Source organism: Phyllostomus hastatus, unplaced genomic scaffold (assembly GCF_019186645.2).
Source record: "Phyllostomus hastatus isolate PE091 unplaced genomic scaffold, TTU_PhHast_1.1 phas_scaffold_182, whole genome shotgun sequence".
NCBI classification, from domain to species: domain Eukaryota; kingdom Metazoa; phylum Chordata; class Mammalia; order Chiroptera; family Phyllostomidae; genus Phyllostomus; species Phyllostomus hastatus.
This window is the reverse complement of record NW_025334013.1, coordinates 21,186,401-21,207,861: the sequence shown is the minus strand read 5'-3', so window position 1 is coordinate 21,207,861 and position 21,461 is coordinate 21,186,401. Positions and strand designations below refer to the sequence as shown.

The window sequence follows — 21,461 nt, the reverse complement described above, 5'->3', positions numbered from 1 at the left end:
AACCGGCTGTATACATGTGAATAAATAATTAGTTCTCTAATGTTCAGTCTCTCCATCCCAAGGAGAAAGGGGTGGATGGAGTGAGAGGGGATCCCTAAGATCATTCCCAGCAGCACCTTTCTAGAAAATCTACCTCCTTGGCTGAAGCAGAATGAATAGGTCACAGACTTTAGAATCAGGTGGACCTGAATGCAAATCTCACCTAGTGAGCCCACCTGGCCCTGTCCTTGTGCTGACAGGTGTGTCTCAGGACCTCAGTTCAGAAGTGGTCCCTGCCGCAGGCTGATGGGAAACTCATGCATATGTGTGCCTGCTCTAGTCAGGGTTTTAACATTTCACTTCTGCCTTTTTCCTCCCAGCACCTGCCTGCTCTTCTGCCATCTGAACCCCCTGACTTTGCCATCCTACAGGCCATGGAGAATGAGCTGCCAGTCCCCCATACATCCAGCAGTGCCAGCGTCCCCAGCAGTGCCAGCGGGGTCAATAGCAGCAGTGGAGGAAGTGGACGCCCCACCGGGCCCCAGATTTCTGTGTACAGTGGCATTCCTGACCGGCAGACAGTGCAGGTGAGATTCCAGCTGATCTTGGACTGAATTCCTTGATCACCTCCAGGGCGAGCCAAGAAGACGTGTCAGCGTGGCCTGGTGGGCAGGCCAGCATGCAGCGTCCGTGCGCAGTCAGAGGAGAAGTGAAGCTAGATGGGTCCAATCAAGGAAGTTTGGGAAGGGTGGGAATACCTAGCAAACCCAGAAATGTCTTTCTTACCTGCTGATTCAGATCCCAGAGTGCGTCTTGGGGAGGATAGGTCTGTGAGAGCGGAAGGAACAGACACGTAAACGTCACAGCCAGAAGAAAATGACTGAGGCGCTCAGCCACAAGCTGGGCCCATTCTCTAAATGACAATTTCCCTGCAACAAATATGAATTCCTGAAGGACAGAGGACCAGAAATGGACCCCCAAACAATCCTCTGTCTCTGCAACTTTTTACCTTCTTCCCTGAAGCGACAGTCTGCAAAGTGCCATCCCCGAGGCCATCCAGGTGGCAACACACTGTTCTGAAATGCAGTTGCAACCGTGTATTGCCACCTGCTGTGTGCCCAGCACTGCACAAAGCAGTTTACATACTTGGTTTCTCCAGCATGAGAATGGTTATTATTAGGCACAATCCTATAGTTCAGAAATTGGAAACTCAGAGAAGGTAGAAACTTGTCCCAGTCACTCAGGTGAAGACAAAAATGCTGAACCTAATTCTCCCCCGCCCTAAAACCTGTGTTCTTAACCAGTGCAATGTCTCTGTCTCTTCAATTCCTGGATAAAACAGGCAGAAGAGAGAGACCACAGCTGCGAAGTGTTTGCTCTAAGTACCTTCCCTGTTACAGCTACACAAGCGGGCTCATCCTGCTTTGGCCCAAGGCCCAAACTAGGGGATGGAGGAGAAGCTACAGCAGACAGTGAGAGGGCCTGAAAAGTCCAGTTCAAGAAAGTAGCGCCAGACACTCTTGGATCTTGCCCTCCCAGTTAGCTCTGCCTCACACTCAAAACCAGGTTTTCTGCACCCACCTTTGCTGCCCCACCCCCACCCCCAGCCTCTGCCACTGCACGCAGGATTGTAGCTCTCGTCTCTAGCAGCTAACATTAGGATGTGCCCTCAGCACAACTCTGGGCGACAGAGGTGTGGGGTTTCTGCTCAGGCAGATGGCATGGCCCGCAGCAGTGTTCCAGGTCGAAGCCACTTCCCCACCCGCATGCTCCCTTAGACCCTCTAGTGAGGAGGAGTTGCAGGGTCTCTCCTACCGCTGTCAGAACTGCTGGGAGGCAGTTTTTGGAGCTGATGAAAATAAATAAGTTTAGGCAAAGGGAATAAGGAGACTGGATTCTGGGGAGAACAGAAATGAAAAGAACTGAGCTCATGTACACCGAGCCCTTCAGAGGGGAGGCTACTCAGAAGGGAGGGTGTGGGAGCTCTGGGATGGGGTGGGGGGATCTAAGGGGATCCCAGAGCCCAGGTAGACTCTGTGAGTCAGCCTGTTTTCACAGTACCCCAAACCTGAGGACACTGGTTGTTTGGCCGTAGTCCTGGAAACCCCACTAAGCTGGAGAGATCCAGACTGGAGGCTCCCTTGCTGGGGGGCAGCACCCAGGATTGGGAGCAGCCCTGTGGCCAGGGATTCAGCAGAGCTAAGGGCAGGAGGTAGGCCAAGGCCTGGCCAGGGCTCACCAAGTTGGGAAGAGATGGTGGGAGGGTGACCAGGTGAGGAGAGAGAAGAGAAGTGTCTCTGGGGCTCATGAGAAGAGACAGAGGACTCAGGGCTGGGGGAAGCATTGCTTTTCCTAGAGGGGTCAGAATGAAGAGCAGGAACCAAGAGCAGTCTTTTGTCATTGAGACTGTGGCTCATCCTGTCCCATCAGGAAAGCAGGAATGACAGGCCAGGGAATAGGAGTTGGTGACTCAAAAGAGAGAGCAATAGGGAAAGGAAGGGAAAGAATATAAGAGAAATACATCATCCCTGTGGCACTGGCCTGCTCTACAAGCCCCAGGGGGCCTTCTTTAAAGGCTGGCAGGACTTTCCAGGCAGCTTCCCAGGCAGGAGACCTTGGGAAGTAGCCCAGGGCTGCCCTGAGGCCCCAGGGGGAAGGTGTCGCCCTTGGGTAAGTTTTAGTTGGCTGGCATGTTGCCTGGGCTACAGTAGGCCCTCCTCCCCACCCACTTCCTTCTCTCTGCCTTGTTGAGCTTTGGTTCCCTCTGTCATCATCTTCCCCGTGCTCCAGTCACCCTAATCTGAGGCTGAAGAATGGCAGGGCAGAGAAGTGTCATTGGCATGGGACACAGTGTCGCTGAAGGCTCAAAGGACTTCTATCTTCCTCAGCCTCCCCACCACCCTGAGAGTGAGTCAGAGCACAGTGGGCTGCCTTGGAGGCAAGGGGTGCGGCCGACACAGGGCAGACTGTCCCAGGAAGCATGTGTGCCACAGAGATGCAGGCGAGACAAAGGAGAGCCGTCTTCCCTCCTTGCTGAGAGGTGATTGGTTGTGGTGGTCGCAGACCTGGTGTCCTTCTCCGAGCAGCTGGGGAGAGATGGGGTTGACAGGTGTTGTTGCAGAAGGGGCGGGTCTGCAGAGGTGAGTAGTACAGCTGCTGAGAACGCTGTCTGCCCCGCCCCCACCCTCACAGGTGATCCAGCAGGCTCTGCACAGGCAGCCCAGCACGGCAGCTCAGTACCTGCAGCAGATGTACGCCGCGCAGCAGCAGCACCTCATGCTGCAGACGGCAGCACTGCAGCAGCAGCACCTCAGCAGTGCCCAGCTCCAGAGCCTGGCAGCTGTGCAGCAGGTAAGAACGAGGGGCGTGCTAGCTGTAGAAATAAAAGACGAAGCAGGCCCAGCACAGGTGCTCTGTGCCCTCTTCCTGGACACTCACAGATGTTGGTGCGGTTGTCATCGGCATCCTCGGACAGATGAGGAAAGAGGCGCTGGGAGGCCAAGCACCTGGCCCTAGGTCACACAGCACGTGAGGGGAGAGACTGGAGCTCCCAGGCCGCCCAGCCCAAAGAGGAGGACTGGAGGCCTTCCTCACCATGTCACTGTACCACAGGGACGGGGCCAAGGGTCAAGGAGGCCCACAAGAGAAGGCCACTGCCCACTATGCTTGCCTGTCTGCCATCAGTGGCTGAGAAAAACTCATTCATTCATTTTTTCAACAAAAATTTGTATGCATCTACCGTATGCTAAGGTGTATGTCAGGCCCTGAGTGTACTGTGGACCTGTCTTCTTGGAGCTTACAGTGGGGAGACAGCCAGTGAACAGAAACCCAAACAGAAGGAGACAAAGTACATCAACACCTCAGCTGTGATAAGCTCTGTGAAAGAGTGGACCACTGCGAGTGACTAACGAAGAAGGCTCTAGGTTAGGCGGGCAGGGAAGGCCTCTCTGCTGACACCTGAAGGGTGACAAGAAGCTGGCCACGGGGGGAGAGTAGGCTGGCATTCCAAACAGTGTGTGCCGCTCTCCACATCGGGGCCCAGGCGTGACAGAGCGGGAAGCAGCGGAGGGCCCAGAGAGCTGGAAGCCTGGCTGAGAACCACAGGTGACAGTTTGAGTGCTGACAAGTTGGTGCTTTGCCTCACACAATCCCACAAGGTAGACACTGTCGGTCTCCCCACTTTACAGATGAGGAAACTGGGGCACTTGTTTAAGGTCACACAGGTGAGGCAGAATGGGGGTCTGACCCCTCACCACTGCCCCGTAGCACTTCTGTGGGAGCTGAGAGCCTGGAGTGTGACTGGGGAGACCTGGGACTCAGGTGATTAGAACTGTTCTTTCCTAGGCGAGCCTGGTGGCCAACAGACAGGGGGGCACTTCCGGCAGCGGCGTGTCTGCACAGGCCCCAGCCCAGTCGTCCTCGGTGAGTAGGATGGGGAGCAGCGGGCAGACCCCACCGCTCTCGGACCAGCTCCTACCTTCTTGCCCAATACACAGCGGTGGTGAATCCTTAGCCAACTAGAATCTATTACTCTGGCCAGAAAAAAAAATGCGTGCCTCTTCCTAAAGCTTGCTTTAATAACTCCCTGTCATCTTTCCAATGTCAAGGCTCTCTGCCCATAGCTCAGTTCTCTCACCATTGGATCCTCCCTGCAGCTGTCCCTGTAGGCCAGAGACGGGGCCATTCTGGGGAAGATCCAGAGCCCAAGGACCAGGGATGGTTCTAAAGGAGGCTGAATCCACCCAGGGACAGAAGAGGGGGAGAGGAAGAAATGGATGAGGGGCGCGGAATTAACCAAAAGAACCCCCATTTTCCCACTGCGCGTGTCTCTCTCCTCAGATCAACCTGGCAGCCTCCCCAGCGGCAGCCCAGTTCATCAACCGGGCTCAGAGCGTCAACTCAGCAACAGCCTCGGGCATCGCCCAGCAGGCTGTGCTCCTGGGCAACACCTCCTCCCCGGCCCTGACTGCGAGCCAAGCACAGATGTATCTGAGGGCGCAGATGGTGAGTTCCCAGCCCGGGCCACGGCTCAGGTGGGCCAGGGGAAACAGCAGAGCATTTGAGAGCCGGGGGATTAGAAAAGGGTGGGAGTTAGAAAAGGGACGGGAAGAAGCACTGGGGGACACTTGGCAAGAGATAAGGGTGGAGTAAAGAAGGGGGCCCCGGGAGGCTGCGTGGGAGCTTTGGTGTAGGCTCAATGACGCGAGAACAGGTGGGGTTCCAGGCTGCAATGAAGTTACCCGTGCTGCCTCCTTTCCTTCCCCTCCCAGCGTGAAACAGAACTGTCCTCTTCTTATCAGAAAACACTTCCTAAAGTTAATTAGACTAGAAAATGAAGCCCTTGCCCGAATGGTGTGTCACTCAGCCACATGGGACGAGCAAACACACAAGCACGTGTGTACCCTACAGGAGTGGGGAGGGGGTCTTGCCTCACCGTGACGGTCCTTGCTAGTGCTCCAGGGCCAAAGGGGCATCCCGCTCAGCTGGTGAAAGTGGCAGCCAGCTTCAGGACGTGCTGCTGCCTCCGCTGCCCTCCCAGCTGGGCCCCCATTCTAATTAGGGCCCCCCTGTTGGTTGTTAATCAGGTGGGCTTGTTTGGGCCCAGTGTCCTCAGGACGGCATCAGCCCTGGACATGCATGCGTGCTTAAAATCCCCCCTTTACACCTGTCCCCAAGGGTTGCAAAGGTCTTTAAGAACTTTAGAGGTTCCTAAGATTTAGAGGAATTTCCTGGGAAAATAGCAGCACGCCCCCTAGGAGGCAGTGGCATCTAATGGCTCTACCCTGGGCTCAGCGCAGCCTCACACCTCCCATTCTGAAGAGTTCTCCCCTGAGCTCCTTGACACGCGGCCCTGCACGGACAGAACAGTCCTTCCCCTCCCTTTGCTCCTGTGCCCAGAATCGGGCACCTGGATCTGTCCCTGACTCTGAGTCCGTTGTCTGAGGTGCAGCCGCAGTCCCAGGCGCTAGCTTAGACACACAGCGTGGAACAGACTTCCACTTCTCTAGGAGCCAGGCACACCGCCGCATCGCGAAACTGCCCGAACCCGCCTTTGCCGTCAGTTCACCCACTGCCGTGCCCTGAGCCACGGCCCCCGCCGGAGGCCGGGAGCCTGTCTGCTCCCCAAAGCAGAGCACCCGCTCACAGGGATCTGGGGGAAGCACACTCTTGGGACACCAGCATGTGCACACCGACACCAGGCTAGACTGGCGGGGTCACATGGCCTGCACCTCATGGAAGGAGATGCAGGCACGAGCAAAGCTCCAGGCATTCTGCTTCCTCTACCACTGTTGTCTGTGTGTGTGTGTGTGTGTGTGCACACACACACACACACACACACACACCTAAGCATGACTGAAAAATGACCGAGTCATCCCTTCCGCAGTTGAGCCCTGTTCTGACCCCGACCTGAAGTCGGAAGTGGGTTGGACCTAGACGGTGGTCCTAGGGCATCTGTCTCAGCCCAGGATCCCTGCTCCCCAGGATGCGGCGGAGACAGTGACTCTAGGATGTCCTTTGAATGCAGGCCCCCTCTAGGGTGAGCCCCTCACAGAGGCTTCTGCAGTACAGCTGATTCGGGGACAGCCCCAGAGCGGCTCTCCCTCACCACCCCCTTCACTGCCCAGCCTGCGTCTGGATGCCACGAGCCTCTTGAGATTTTCAGGGGATCCCCTTGGACTCCTTCCCTTTCTTGCCTCCCTATGTCCCCATATCTGCTCCCTGGCTAAGCTGTTCTGTCCTGTGGCTGAGCCCACGTTGGGCAGGTAAAAGGCGCCTCGTTTCCTGTGATTCCAGGCCCAGCCAGGTAACCTGGTGCAGGTAGCTAGGAGCCTAGGCGGCACTGTTCCTTTGTCCCCTCAGCTCATCTTCACGCCCACGGCCACCGTCGCTACTGTGCAGCCTGAGCTCGGCACTGGCTCCCCCGCCCGGCCCCCTACCCCTGCCCAGGTGAGGATTCCATGCTTGTGGGAGGGCAGGGGGGTGGGCACCCCCACAGAGGGGTACTGATACTGGGTATGGGCCCACGCCCTGGTGGAGCTTTGAATCTTTGGCAAGGCTGGGACCTTCTAGGGAAGCCGGTGGGAGACAGGACAGCCCAGTGCTCCCAGGCTTGCTCCTTCACTCCCTGTTGAGAAGGCCTCGCCCTCGCCTGACCCTTTTCCTGCAACAGAGGTCGGGAGCCAGAGAGCAGCATGCTGAGGCGAGCGTGATCGCCAGTGATGGGCAGGTGGTCTATGCTACCTTTGTACCTTACACTGTCCCTCCCCAGTGTACTTCTGCTGCTGTTGTTGCTTTTTTAAAAAAGGTTTTATTTATTTATTTTAGGCAGAGGGGGAGAAAGAGAGGGAGAGAAACATCAATGTGTGGTTGCCTCTCCCACTCCCCCTACTGGGGACCTGGCCCCCAAGGACAACCTAGGCATGTGCCCTGACTGGGAATTGACCCTGTGACTCTTTGGTTTGTAAGCCTTCGCTCAGTCCACTGAGCCACACCAGCCAGGGCTGTTGTTGCTTTTCAAATGGAAAATCCCACTAGGATTACACATGCCAGCCCCTCTAGGAATCAGGGAAATGGCATGGAAGGGGGAGCAAAGATGAGTCCTGGGCCCCTACCTTCTGTTGGGAGCACACAGATACCACTGCGGCTGTAAAGGTTCCGTGGGCATCGGGGACAAGAAATCCCGACCCCCCAGGCCCCACTCCCCCACCCCCAGCTGCAGAATGGGGACCACAAGGAGTGGCAAGATTGTCCGATTTCTCAGATGGGAGTCTGGCACAGCCTCTGTGTGTCCAGCAGAGGGCACCAGGGACCAGGTTGAAGGAGCAGGCCCAACAGGGTGTAAACCTTGCTCTGAGGACAATCCTTTGCCTTGCTGGCCTTTCCGTTTTTCCCTGGCCTTATCTAGTGTGGCAAGCCCCATGCCCTGCTGTACCTGGGAATTCGTCCTAAGTGGTGTGCATCCCATCCTCATAGTTCAGGAGACGGGGATTAACTGAAGGGAGGGAGCCGGGCCGGCCTGCCCGGGCCTGCCCCAGCCTGGGCAGTCTTCCCCCCTCAGAATTCCACCTCAGCCGCCGATGGACCCAGCACCTAGCACTCCTTCTTGTCCTCTGCAAACCTCCGTCTACTCCTGGTTTCTCTTTCAGCCCCTGACTCGTGCTCTCTCTCTCTCTCTCTCTCTCTGTTTTTATAAGCCACTGTCCTGTTGAGCCATTGCTGGATCCATTCCTCACTCCTTCCCCGTCTTAGTTGGGTGTCAGCATTGCTCCCACCCACCTTCTCTGGACTCCTATAGACCCCTCTCTTCCAGGTACAGAACCTGACCCTCCGAACACAGCAGACACCAGCACCAGCGGCTTCGGGCCCTGCCCCCACTCAGCCCGTCCTGCCCAGCTTGGCCCTGAAGCCCACGCCAGGCGGCGGCCAGCCTCTGCCCACCCCATCACAGGGCAGAAACACTGCTCAGGGTTCCCCCGCAGGTGCCAAGTCTGGCCTCACTGACCATGTGACGGAGCCACTCAGGAAAGGAGATAGCAACAGCAGTGTGCCAGGAAGCCTGGAGGGCCGAGCTGGGCTCAGCCGGATGGTGCCCGCTGTGGCTGCCCACCCCCTCATCGCACCAGGTAAGGGCCCCAGGAGGAAGGACCCTATCTCAGAAAACTCAGGAGGACTATGGGTCAGGGCAAACTTTCCCTTTCCCCTTTTCCCATGGACATGCTAAGACACCAGCCAAGTGTCTCTCTCTCCCCCTTCTTCCAACCTTTGGAAGATGTTCGTCGGCTCCTATTCCGTTTCATGCTTCTGACTGAGCTTTAAAGAAGGAAGGCGCGTCCGTTGGAATAAAGGAGTCCTTCTCCACAGTGGGCACAGTGGCAACCCCAGAGTACGCAATCATGGCTCTTGACCTTGAGTGAGTGGAGCTTGGCACGGGGGCTATTTTGCAATCCTCTGAGAACCAGCAAAAAGGACTGGGCTAGCCAGACGTGAGTAAGGACCACACAGGGAGATGAGGAAGTGGGAGGTTCGTCTCCTCATCGTTCCGCAGACATTTGTTGACTAATAGTTTCCAGTTGCATTGCCAGTTCTGGGTCCAAAGGGATAAATACAGCGGGGGCCCTGCCCGCCAGGAGAGCGCGGTCTGGAGGGACAGACGCATGTGACGAGGGCTAAAACGCGTGTGAGCTCTGCGTGCTGCAGGGACCCCGAGGTGCTGCCTGCCCTTGGCGACAAGAGCCAAGAAAGACCGACAGTGAGGGTCACACTTGAGATTTAATGTAGCAGATTTAAAAATAATAATAATAATCCAGCAGGTTACTTGTGAGGCAAGTTCTCTGAAGGTGGCAAATCAGCCTTCCCTGGGCCAGACTCCTTTCCCTGCCTGCTGAGATTCCCCCAGCACTGCCCCCTACTGGCCATTGTCGGTGAGAAAAATCTGCCGAGAGCCCTAGAAGCCTGGCTTGTGGGTCCTGGGAACAAGACCACACTGTCATAGCAGAGAAATGAGTAACAGTGGTGGACCACGTGGCTTGGCAGTAAAGACAGACTCACCCTGGTCACATCCCTGAGCCAGCCGCTGACCCTCTGTCCTCATCTAGGCCATGTTACTATCCAGTCTGTTGTTTTTTGAGAACCTACTGCGTGCTTGTTACTAATTAACCAAAATGGTCAAAAGGTAATTCCGCACCTAAAGGAGTGTGCAGTCAAATGGAGGGAGCCAGATATATACGCAAATCCACTCTATTTCATAAATTCTATTATAGGAATAAGTACAAGATAGGTGGGCACAGGGCCGAGGCGGTCGCCTCAGCTCCAGGCGGGATGGGTCAGAGCCGCTGTCCCTCAGACGAAATGGCACACGGTTCGTGAAGCACGAGCAGTTTACCCAGCAGGCCAAGTGCACAAAGTATTCAAGACAGACAGAGGGAAGCACACGTCACGCATTATGACAGTGAGCTGGGAAGAATCTGAATTAAAGTCCTTTATTCGCCCCTTTGAGGTTTCCAGGCCAAAGCGTTAGTCCCTGCCTTCCAGTGCTCACTGCAGAGCCTGTCGAGGCCTCGCTGCCCCGTGGCCCCAGGGGTTCCTCTCTGTCTGGCTCCGCGTGCTCCAGAGATGAGCTCAGTCTCTTCCCTTCGTGGAGAAAGAAACTGAGGCTCAGAAGGGTAAAGACTGGGCTTCTGACACTGAGTTGGTGGCAGCGTGGACCAGAGCAGGAGCGCCGAGGTGGCATTTCTTCCACACACTCACTCGTTCAGTGTACGAACCCTAGAGCAGAACTGGGAACCAGTTCCATGTCTGGCTGAGTCAGATCCTGGTTGAGTCACCAAGCCACGTTTCCCTCCCTCAGTTCTTGCAAGCAACGTGGGGCCTCCTAGGCCTTTCTTCTTCCCGACCCAAAGCTCACAGAGCCTCGAGGCTCCGAGATTGTTCTGGGGTTTGCAGAGTCTAGTGGAAGGCTCTTTTCTCGGGAGCCTGGTCAGGGTGAACGCAGGTGAGTTACAGGCTGAGGTGCAGGGCCCCAAGTGCGGCCTGGGACTGACAGCATGTGGCTATGCGCAGCACAGGGACCAGTGGTTCCGCAGAACTTTCTACGGAGCAGCTGTGAGCTGCAGACCACAAAGACCCTCTCACCAGAGACAGAAATCAGTAGGCTTTGCATTGTTCCTGCCTCCCACTGTCCTTCCTATTCTTCCTTTCTTCTCCCACCCCTTCCTCTCTGTAAACCCTACGGTTCCACTCCCCCACCCCCACCTCCCAAATGGATGACAGCGGGGAGGTTTAGGATGCTGCAGATCCTCTCAGGGCCTGGGGAACAACAAAAAGACTGAAATAACCCTTCTGACCCGAGGGGGAGTGGGGCTGCCTGGAGCAGCACCTGCCCTGGGCTGCACAGTTCCCCGGGCAGAGGTAACTCCTGGCCTCCTGCCCAGCCAGCCTACTGTGAATGGAGTGATCCGAGCATGCGCATACGAGTGGGTGGGGGGCAGAGAGCACAGAGCGTTTCTTGTCGGTTGTTGGAGCATTTTTTGAGCTGGCTGGCTGGCTGGCTGGCTGCCCCCAGGGAAAGTAACCAGTGGAGACTTGTGGTGGTGGAGGGCGGGGGTGGGGTGGGGGAGCACAGCAGAGGGCATGTGTTGTCCTGGGGGCTGTTTCCTCCCAGAGCAGGCAAACGCGCTAGTCCCAGCTGGGACTGCTCCCACTGACAGCTGTTTGGGGGCAAAGCCCCTCCCCCATGGCAAGCTCCCTGCTGTTCCTGCTCCTGTCACCTTGGCAACGGGCCTCTTTAGGCTCTGCAAATAGAAAAGGTCCCTTAAGCCCTGAAAAGGGGTGGGTTGGTGGGTGGGGGAGGGGAGTAAGGGGCGGAGAGCAGAGCCTAAGAGGTTGGGCTTCTCGGGGACAGGAGGACTGAACTGGAGAGGGCAGAAGAGGGGCAGGCAGCAAGGTCCCACGGGCCTGGCCTCCAGGGAAGCCCAGTCCTAAGGGAGCAGGGCCACAGCTCCCGTAGGAGGCTCAGTTCCTGGAGTCCTCGTTCTAGTGGATAGAGGCCTTGGGCACACACTCAGGCCCGAAGGTGAGGAGAAAGTCTGACCAGGAGGGAGAATCTGCGACAAAAGGCAACTGTCTGGTCTTTGAAAATCCTGGGCCCTTTTCACACAATTGTGCCGCAGATGCCAGGGCTTTGTTCTGTCCGCCCGTCCCTCCTCAGGTCTCCTGGAGGAGAGAGAATTCTCTGTCGGAAAGGCCTGCCACACAGCGGCTTTGTTTTTATCACAGAGAGGGTTTTGTGTCGGGGGTAGTGATTTCTCTCTGTGATAGCCCAGACAATGGGATGCTTGCTGATCCCAGGGGTCCTGGGTACCGTATTTCCCTCCCAAACCAGCTGCCAAACTGTGGGGCAGACACATTTTTACTTAGAAAATCCAATTTAAAGGAACCAAAACATGCAGGTGGGCCTGTTGTCTAGCTGGAATCAAAATTCCATGGGATATCAGTGGGTATCAGTGGAGTTTTACATTTTGCTTAATAACATCCCTCACCACTGGTGCACGAGAGAGAGAGAGAGAGAGAGAGAGAGAGAGAGACTGATACACAAAGGACCTGGGAACTGTTGAGCATATTCCTTCATTCCTGAAATGCTGCGTCCTAGGCTTCTTTTACATATATTACTTCCATGGTTGCTGCCAGCCAATAAGAGCAATTACATTAAAGAACAATCATATTCCAGGCACTGTACTAAATGCCTTACCTATATATATCTCTCTTTCTCATTGAACCCCAACAACGATCATGTCATCTCACGAATGAAGAAGCTGTGGCTCAGAAAGAATAGCTGTTGTCCCCAGATAGTTTTTCTCCTCTTAACTGTTCAGTTCAGCTCAACAGATATTCACTTAGCATCTATTATGTGCTGAACATAATGCTAACCATGTGGGAGTCACGGAGATGAGCATGTTTAAATTCCAACAGGGGTTGTGGAAATTTGAGTTGCACCTTGAAAAATGAGGACGTTTTGAGAACTGAACAGAAGGAGGATCATCCCCGAGGGCCCTGGGAAATCCCCCCCCCAGGGGGGCCCTGTGTGCCTGAGACCATCTGCTCTCCTTCCCTGCCCCTGCCCCACTGCCATTAGCTGTGGGACCCCCCCTCCCAAGACCTTGTTTCCTGGCCCCCTTATGTTTTCTTCCACCACTTACTTAGCCCCCAGAGGAGCTTTCTGTCTTACATTTCAAAATCCAGCCACCTGTCCGCAGATGACTTTTCCCAGCATGCATCCTCCCTGCCCTCGTCCTCTCTCCCCACAGACCTCCAGCATTGACGGGATTTCCCCACTTGGACACCACCCCACCTGAGTACACTTGTTTAAAATCTGCACAATTTGTAAACGAAGCAAAAGCAAAAACCCAGAAACCTCCCTCTGTGGACAGGTCCCCTTTGCTACTTCCTGACCTCGGCCCATAGTCAGGAGGAACTCCTGTGCCCCAGGCTCACGGTCTCAGGCTTGTTTTGACCGAGTGACCGAGTTTCCCTTCAGCGTGGGGGAGAACATTCGCAGGGGGAAAGCATAAGCTTTGGACTGAGAACTGATTTCAGACCCCAGCTTTATCATTTGCTAGTTGTATGGCCATCATCAAGTTGCTCAGTCTCTGTGAGCATCAATCTCTTCATTTATAAAACAAAGATGATTGTTTCCCGCCGGCTGGACAGACGAGTGAGCCGGCCCGCAGAGGCAACCCTCACGGAGCGGGCTCACGACGGGCTTCGCTCACTGCCGGGACACCCTGCTCACAGCGGCCGGACTGGTCTTCCTCAGAGACAGTCTTCCTCGGTTAGAAACCCCCCCGCTGTGTCCTTCTTTCCTCCCGGGTCAGCTGCGATGCCCAGGTGAGAGGAGGGGCTCACCAAATAGCACATAATAACTTCTGATAAACCGATTGGCTCCGGGCAGCCCCTCACGACGCTCCCCACGTGGCCCACGGAACTGCTCTCATTGCCCCCAGCTTCCTCCTGCAGATCTTGGGCCTCTTCTTCCCAGTTCCCGCTCCTTTATGGCTTACTCGACCAGTCACATACCTTTTTTACCTCTCACCTTCTGGCCTAATGCTCCCCTTTCATTGTCCATCCTGCCAGGATTACCTCTCAAGTTCTCAGCAGCCTCCAACTAATCCTCCAGGGCTTGCCCTTTCCATTTGTGCTATTGACGTGTATTATTCATTCACCCAGTCGCATTTCTTGAGCGTTTGTCATGGGCAAGGCGGCATGCCTCATCCATCAAATGCAGTTGGTTTTCCCTTCGCTGACTGCATTGCAGAAGTCACTTGGAAACCACGCTCCATTTTCTCTTACAAAATGGAAACACTGCCTGTTTGCCTCAGAGGCTTGTTGTAAGGAATACATGGAACTCAAATGATAAAAATGCCTTCAGTCGTTCAGAGCAACACAAAAATAGCAGTATTTTAAGAACAGCTGCCATTCAGTGAGCATCTACTAGGTATAAACAAAGGCAATAAACATCTTTGTGGTTTCAACACAATATTCCATTTGATTCTAGCAACTTTTCTATATGGGATGTATCACCACTGGCAGGATGGGAAATTAACATTCAGAGAGGCTAAGCGTTTTGTCTCAGGCTGCACAGCCTGCAAGTGGCAGAACCAAGATTCAAAACAGATCTGACTGACTCTGAAACCCATGCCTTTTGCCACTTCTGCTGTACCTCCTATCATCCCCCTGCCAAGGATGGGGTAGCTTCTTGTTTAATGCTCCAGGCTGCCTGGTAAGGAACCCTGCTCACAGAGGGTATTCGGCACTTCTGCCAGGTGACCTCAGAGCAGCCTGCAGACAGAGATGTGCAGGCAGACCACCACAGAGAGCCCCTGCCGTTGGAAACCCTGTTTTCATAGCCCACTTTCCTCTTACAGAGAGACTTCTCCTCACCCTGCTTCCCTCTCGTATTCCTCCCAAACCTCAGCCGAGGGACTGCACCCCAGAAATGTATGTGGCTATTGCTTTCAGTTTTTCCCGAAAACTGTGAGCTTCTGTGTCTGCGTGTACAGGATTCTGATTCCTCGGGGCAACCTCCATCTCAGTCACTCCCTGAGGCCTGATGACACGAGACATCTTTGCCGAGGAGCAGCCCCCTGAGGGCGCCAGCATCAGTCAGACTTAACCTAAAATTGCTTCTTCTTCTAGCTTTTCTCCTTTAGACACCTTTGGTTCAGCTGTCAGGATGCCCTACAGGTTCCTGAATGCACGGTGGTAATTGACACCTCCAAGACTTCCCACATGCTGTTCCTTTTGTCACCTTCCTAACTCCGGATGGCGCTAAACACTCCATCCGGGCAGCCTTCTCTGCTCTCCCTCCCAGGCTGAATCCCCTTTTCTATGTTCTTAGCACTTCATGCTTATCCTATCGTAACATTCACCAAGTCATGTGGAGAGAATCTGTGTACCAGCTGTCTCTTTTTCTAAACTGTTATCTGTTCTAGGGACCACGTTTCATAGTCAGCAGCGAACATAGCACTTGGTCTATAGTGGGTGCTTATTAATGTTTGTTGAGTGAATGAATGGTTAAAAGTATCTCTTCACCTAACTTTCTAAACCCTGAGCAGTAGCAGGTAGTTACAAGTAGCAGGCAGTGACGTTCCTGCGAGAGAGGAATGCCATTCCCCTCGCAGTATTCCTTCCGGCGGCTCCAAACTCTCGTCAGTTATTGGCTGGGATGCTTGCCACCCCCATATATACGCTGGCACCAGAGTCCCAGCATCTCTGGGATGGTGCGCTGGTTCCTGCCCACTTGGCCTGAGATCAGTAGAGACCCAGTATTGATCAGCTGACAGTGGGTGCGATGGAGGGGCGTGTCAGCCGCCCCTCACAGCCAGCCCTCCCGCCGGCAGGACCTTCATCCTCTTGTTGCTAAGAACCAGCGGTTTGGGGACAGTGAATTGGTCCTTCAGATTCTAAGGAGGCTGTTCAAGGTTAGAGCCCCAGATGGTTCATTCCCCAGAGTCTCTCCTTTTAGCTGGGCCCTAATTCATGCAGGCCCTGGGCCTGTCCCTCCCCGACTCCAGAGCAGAAGGGGCTGGTGACGCCTACCAAAGCTGTGGCTCAGATTTCGGGGACCAAGCCTTTGATCCTGGGGAGTGATGAACTTTGCAGCAACGGGGGTAAGGAGCTAAAATGGGCCCAGGGGAGAAAGTGTTCGATCTTCGGGAAAAAGGAGGACGGTCTAGAGACATTTCTGTGCGTTAATCTCATACACAGATACGCCCCATTGTAGCCGTAGGGGAGAGGGATGAGGGTCCTTGAGAATCATGGCTTCAGTAGGAAATGCCTCCCTTCACCAGCCCAGACTGAGCTGGTGGGCTGGGGAGGGAGGAGAACCCATGGGTCGTACCAGGATCAGCAGCTAACATTTGCTGAGCACCTACAAACCTGCAGAGTGTTGTGCTGGACGGCGCGGAAGAGAAAGGGAACATAAAAACCTTCCAGTTGCAGTAAAGCCACTTTAATTTTTAAAAAAGAATCATCATAAGTCATCTTCGACTGAAAAGCCAGGCAGGCTGGTTGGATGGATAGGAAATAAACACGCAAAAGGAAGTATTTCTGTCTAATTTAATCTAAGACACCACTGACTACAAGATGTACCATCATTTTTTTAATTCTGAGAAAGCAAAGCACTGCCAATTAAACCAGCACCGTCAACTGTGTATGCGCCCAATTCTAAAGACAGCAAAATGGGAGGTGGGGGAGACAAGAATATATGTTTAAGAACCAATGAAATTCATATACAAGATAGTACACATTAAATCACAAGTGAATCAAAAAACCAAACAAACAATAAAAGCACTCAGGAGTCCTGAGGGGAAACTCACAGTGGAGGGCTGAGGCAAGAGGAAGAAAGCAGGAGCGGAGCCCAGGCCAAAGAAGGTGTGCCGTAGGTCGGGGAAGCAGAGGGCGGGCACTCCAGAAAAGGGAAGCACTGAAACCGAAGCCGAAAAGGCACCAGGGAACGGGATGTTTATGGACAATGGGCAGAGCCGTCAGGGTGGGCTGCCGGTCAGGCAGGAAAGCAGTGCGCAGAGGTGGGACAGAAGGGAGGTCTTCAGTCAACCAGGGTGCTGCTAAAACCAAAACGGTCTGTAGGGTGACACCCATTCACCCGTGTTCCGACTCTGGAGAGGACAAGGTTTGTGGGACAGACAAGCTGACGAACAGCCCCACCCTGTTCGTCATTCATTCAGTCATTCATTCATTCATACATTCAACAATACTAATTGAGCATCTACTAAATTCAAGGTGCTTCGAAGGAAACAAACGAATCCCATTAAGTCTGCCGGCTAAGGGAGACAAGGGAAATGACTCCCAGGCAGGTATTGCTTTAAAGATGATGACACCGAGGCACAGAGAGGCCTCGTGACTGGCCGGCATCCCACTGCTGGTTAGTGGTGGCCGAACTAGGATTCAGTCCAAGCACCCTGACCCTAGAGTCCACGTTGCTGAAAATGCTGTGTGTCTGAGGGCATCGCAAAGCAGAGAGACCCCAAGCAGCTCAGAAAGGGAAGAGTTCTGTTGTCTGCAAAGGCAGGGAAAGAACGACAAGGATTTGATTTGTGGCACTCTGGACAGTATGAGGCAAGACATAAATTCCGTACAGGGGACAGTGAGCAGTAAAGATTGCTTGGATCAAAGAAATGATAAAAAATGAAAGGTTAGTTTGTGTTGTAAAAAGATCTTAAACGGTAGGGGCTTTAGACAGCCGCAGACCAAGGGGAATCCCTGAGAGCTTCTCATCAGGGCCCAGATCTGTGCACTAGGAAGACTAATCCGCAGTCATCTGTAAGGCGGGCTCTAGAGAGAAGGAACTAGAATCAGGGAGACCCATTAGAACGTCACTGCAAAAATTTGTATATAAGGGTTTTTGACCCAGGATAATGCTGGAGTTAATTTGTAGCATCTGCTTTTTATCAGCGTCAAATGTTAAGGATGTGTACTTCACCCAAAATACCTTGGGATCTTTGAACTATGAACTTAGCTAAGCCTTCGTGAGCTTTGTTTACAGCCTTGGCATATACTGGCATCATCTATTCTAAAATAATTGCCTTCGGCTTTCCATGAGCAGCAGGGGATGGGGGAGACGGGGAGAGGAGGGGAGGCCCAGGGACGGAGGGCCAGGAGGCCAGCAGCCGCCTCCCCAGTCCTGGTAACCGAATGTGTGCCATCCCTCATTGTACTGTTTACGCTCTATAGAGGAGCTAGAGCCTTTTTCTCTCTACCCTACTTTTCGTTTTCACCTTACAAATCCTGAACTTCAGCTATTTCCTGTGGTAGCCACCCCCATCAAATTGTAAAACCGGAAGAGACATATGTGATCACCACGCCTCTTGTTCCACAGACAAAAACTCTGAAGCCCTGAGAAGGAAAGTGCCCATCTCAGGCCGCAAAACAGCGGGCCATGCCGCTGGTCCTCTCAGCTTCCCTGACCTGCACTGTCTCTGGCTCTCACCTCTGATGGGCAGCACCTGGGCTGACTCTGGTCCCAGCCCAGGAATGCATGGTTTTGTAATCAGGGAAGAGGTGTCCTTGAGTTTTCAGTGAGGCTAAGCATCGTTCTTCCGATCTTTTTGGCTTCCAGAGCTTAATGGGGAAGGGCACCACAGCTACAATATCTCGGGTGCCTAATCAACAGTCATCTTAAACATTGCTGATTGTGACGTTTGCCTGATTAACAGTCTCTCTCTGATGGTTAGGTTTTGTGCTGTTCAGTGTGGAATTAGGAGACAAGCCTTAGGCTGGGGCCAGGGGCAACTTAGAATCACCAAATGCCTGCTGGCCACTTCCATTCGGACGTTCTACCATCACCTCAAACCCAACAGTTTTCTCTCGAACCCTCCTCGCCATCGAGTCTCCCTCTTTTGTCGCTGACTGCCATCCCCACTGCAGCCCGGTGGGCATCTGCTGTGTTCCCTCCCTCTCTGCCTCCAACAGTCGGTCACCGAGGATCGCTTTGTTTTTCTCTCTTTTCCATTCCTATTGGCGTTCTGCTTGGAGCTCCATGCCAGGCTGTGATGAGGTAGCTGGAAACTTGCGTGTAAATCAACAAAATTCAAGAAGGAAGGTACCTCCCCTAACTCAGTTTGAAATCTGCTTCCTCTGCACCTGTAAGCTCCACAGGATCCTTTTACATGTTAGCTCGGGACCCAGGCTTCGCCTTCATCCTCGCTGGCCGGGAGCCTTTGGTTGTAAAACTCTATTTGTGGGCATCCAGCTGTGGCCCCCGGTGCTGGCATGCACCGCCCGTCTCTGCCAGCTCTCCCACTGCGGCGGTCTGTGCGGGGCCCCTTCCAGGTGGGACAGATTCAGCTGAGCTGCCCTCGTGCTAGGCTAGCCTGGAAGCCACCAGACAGAGAGTGGGCAATGTGAGGACAACCAATTTCTGAGCTGAATTCCCTGAAACCCCACTGTGTGCGAGGCATGAGCTAGACACCAAAGGGATTCCTAAAAAGTATGAGAATCCTCACCTCCAAGAGTCAGACTGGTTAAAGTGGAGGAGGAAGAGGCCAGCAGCAAATGGCAACACACAGATTCCACTCCAGCAGTCAGTTGGCTCAGCACCCATCTAATGCCAGGCACTATGCGAGGTTCTGGGTAAAGAGATACATGATAGCTTTGACTCCAAGGGTTCGTGATCTGGAAGGGAAGAAAGCTAAGGAACAATTAGAGATCACTGGAGTACACCTTATTGTCACAGAGCTAATAAGCCCAAGACACTTTCAGAACCCAGGCATTTTAATTACAGCTAGAAATGACTGGACAGGACTGTGTCCCAGGCTCTGTACTGTGCACACGTCATTTTCTCTCATTTTATTCACACAGTTTCCCCCCCATCCCACGGTCCCATAATATGTAACAGAAGGACCTGGTAGTCCAGCCCGGCCCCACCTCCGGCCTCAGTCTGAGGACCACTGTGTGCAACTGGGGCTTCCCCGGGGGAGGCCGGCCTGAGCAGGGCCGGAAGGGTGGATGAGAACTAGCCAGACAGAGCGGGGCTGGGTGATGGGAGGCTGCATGTTTGAAGCCGTGGGAAAACACAAGGGAAGGGCAAGGAGGGGAGAGAGAACATGGCACACTAGAGAATCCAGCGTTTCTCTGAACAGCTGGAGTGACCAAAGAAGCCTTCGCAGAGGAGGTGAGTTTTGCACTGGGCTCTGAGGACAACCAAAGGTCCAGAGTTTCAGCATAGGACAAAAGCAAGAACAGACAGAGAAAGTGGGCCATGGCAAGGACCAAGCCAGGCTCTAGGTGAGCGCAAGAGACACTGAGTTTGGGAAGCCGCCTTTACGTGGGTGTGGGAAGAGGCACAGTTGGGGGACATAGCAGAAGACAAGGTCAGGCCACACCACCTACCCTGGTTTCTCCCCCTTCAGCCTACACTCAGCTGCAGCCACACCAGCTCCTCCCGCAGCCATCTGCAAAGCACCTGCAGCCCCAGTTTGTGATCCAGCAGCAGCAGCAGCAGCCACAACCGCTGCAGCAGCAGCCCCAGCAGTCACGGCCCGCGCTCCACGCCCAGTCCCACCCTCAGCTCGCCTCAGTCCCCCCGAGCGTGGCCCTGCAGCCCAACCCCGAAGGCCACGCTGCGCCTCTAGACCCAGTCACACCCACCCTACCTCTCCAGTGCCCCACTGCCAACCTGCACAAGCCTGGCAGCACTCCGCATTGTCACCCTCCCACGCCTGACGCTGGGCCTCACAATGGATATCCTGAGGGCCTGTCCCACACCCCTCAACGCAGGTTCCAGCACGCCTCAGCTGTCATCCTACAACTACAACCCGCGTCACCAGTGGTGAGTGAGACGCCGCTGAGGCTCAGGGAACGCACGAGGGGTGGGGTGAGTACACAGCGCAGGTAACCCCACAGCCCCCCGTTTGGGTGCGTTTCTGGGTTGGCTGAATGGTGAAGTCCTCAGAGTATTTTGAGAAAGAAAAGGGGCCTCTCATTTGGGGCTGGCTAAATCTGAATGTCCTTGCCTTCTTCCCAAGCTCCACAGAAACAGGGGAAATGTCCAGCGTGTAAAAGCAATTCATGAGAAGATCATCTCTGTGCTGTCCCTTAACAGCCCCTGCAGTGCACCCCAGAGGACTGGAAGGAAGCGGTACCTGGGGAGAAGAGTGTGCCTGAGACCCGGTCTGGCCCATCCCCACATCAGCAAGCCATCGTCACTGCCATGCCTGGTGGCCTGCCTGTGCCCAAGAGCCCTAACATTCAGCAGTGTACAGCTCACGGTATGAAGGGTAGCGGGGCCCTTGGGGGAGGGGAGAGCATTGGCCTTCCTTGTCATCCCCTGGTGTGTTACCCTGGGCATCAGTACCGGAAGGGGAAACTATTGCAAGCCCAAAGAGACAACTAGGAAGACAACTAGGTGAAAACGGGGTGGGGGGTAGGAAGAGAAGAGCGAACCAAGGCTGTAATGAAAGGGGGCCTGGAAAGCGTAAGGGTAGGAGGACAGAGAAGGAAAAGGAGAGTCGAAAGCCCTAGATGCACACTCTGAGGCCCACATGTCCTTGCTGTCAGACATGTCTGCACGTCCACTGCCAGTGTGAGAGTCAGGCAGGTAGCCGGTTATCTCAATTCTCTGCTTCGTTTGGAATGACAGGGAGTTCTTGAAATTGGGAATATGACAAGATGTCTGTGTAGCTCAAAGATAAGAGAAATAAACGCCTAGGGGGAGCTTGAAGGGGATTCAGAATGAGTTCAGCTCACGGAGAGCATCTTCGAAGGAACAGTGGTGCTCAGCTCTGGGTTCCCCATCTGTCTGCCTGCAAGTGCCCAGTGACAAGTGGACTTCTCCCTGACCTGGGTGTCAAGAGACTCTGCGGGGTCCCACTACCCTGAGGAGAGGGTCACAGCAGTAGCTCTGCTCTCGCAGCAATCCCTTTGCCTTCCTTCCCCTCTCTGCCCATGTGCACAGCAATCTCGGCCCA

General features: G+C 54.3%; 1 protein-coding gene across 2 annotated transcripts in view; it reads left to right on the top strand.

Annotated features, from left to right (window-relative positions):
- Window positions 1-398: 398 nt before the first annotated feature.
- The window catches only part of PHC2 (polyhomeotic homolog 2), a 47,063-nt gene continuing 26,000 nt past the window's right edge, over window positions 399-21,461 (top strand). The window contains exons 1-8 of one of the 2 annotated variants that reach the window (XM_045858702.1): window positions 399-566; window positions 3,172-3,330; window positions 4,324-4,401; window positions 4,819-4,983; window positions 6,841-6,927; window positions 8,291-8,603; window positions 19,905-20,323; window positions 20,597-20,762. In XM_045858702.1, coding sequence (XP_045714658.1) covers window positions 414-566; window positions 3,172-3,330; window positions 4,324-4,401; window positions 4,819-4,983; window positions 6,841-6,927; window positions 8,291-8,603; window positions 19,905-20,323; window positions 20,597-20,762 — 1,540 coding nt within the window. In that variant the 5' untranslated portion in view covers window positions 399-413. The remainder of the gene's footprint in view (window positions 567-3,171; window positions 3,331-4,323; window positions 4,402-4,818; window positions 4,984-6,840; window positions 6,928-8,290; window positions 8,604-19,904; window positions 20,324-20,596; window positions 20,763-21,461) is intronic. The other variant, XM_045858703.1, reaches the window with a different exon arrangement.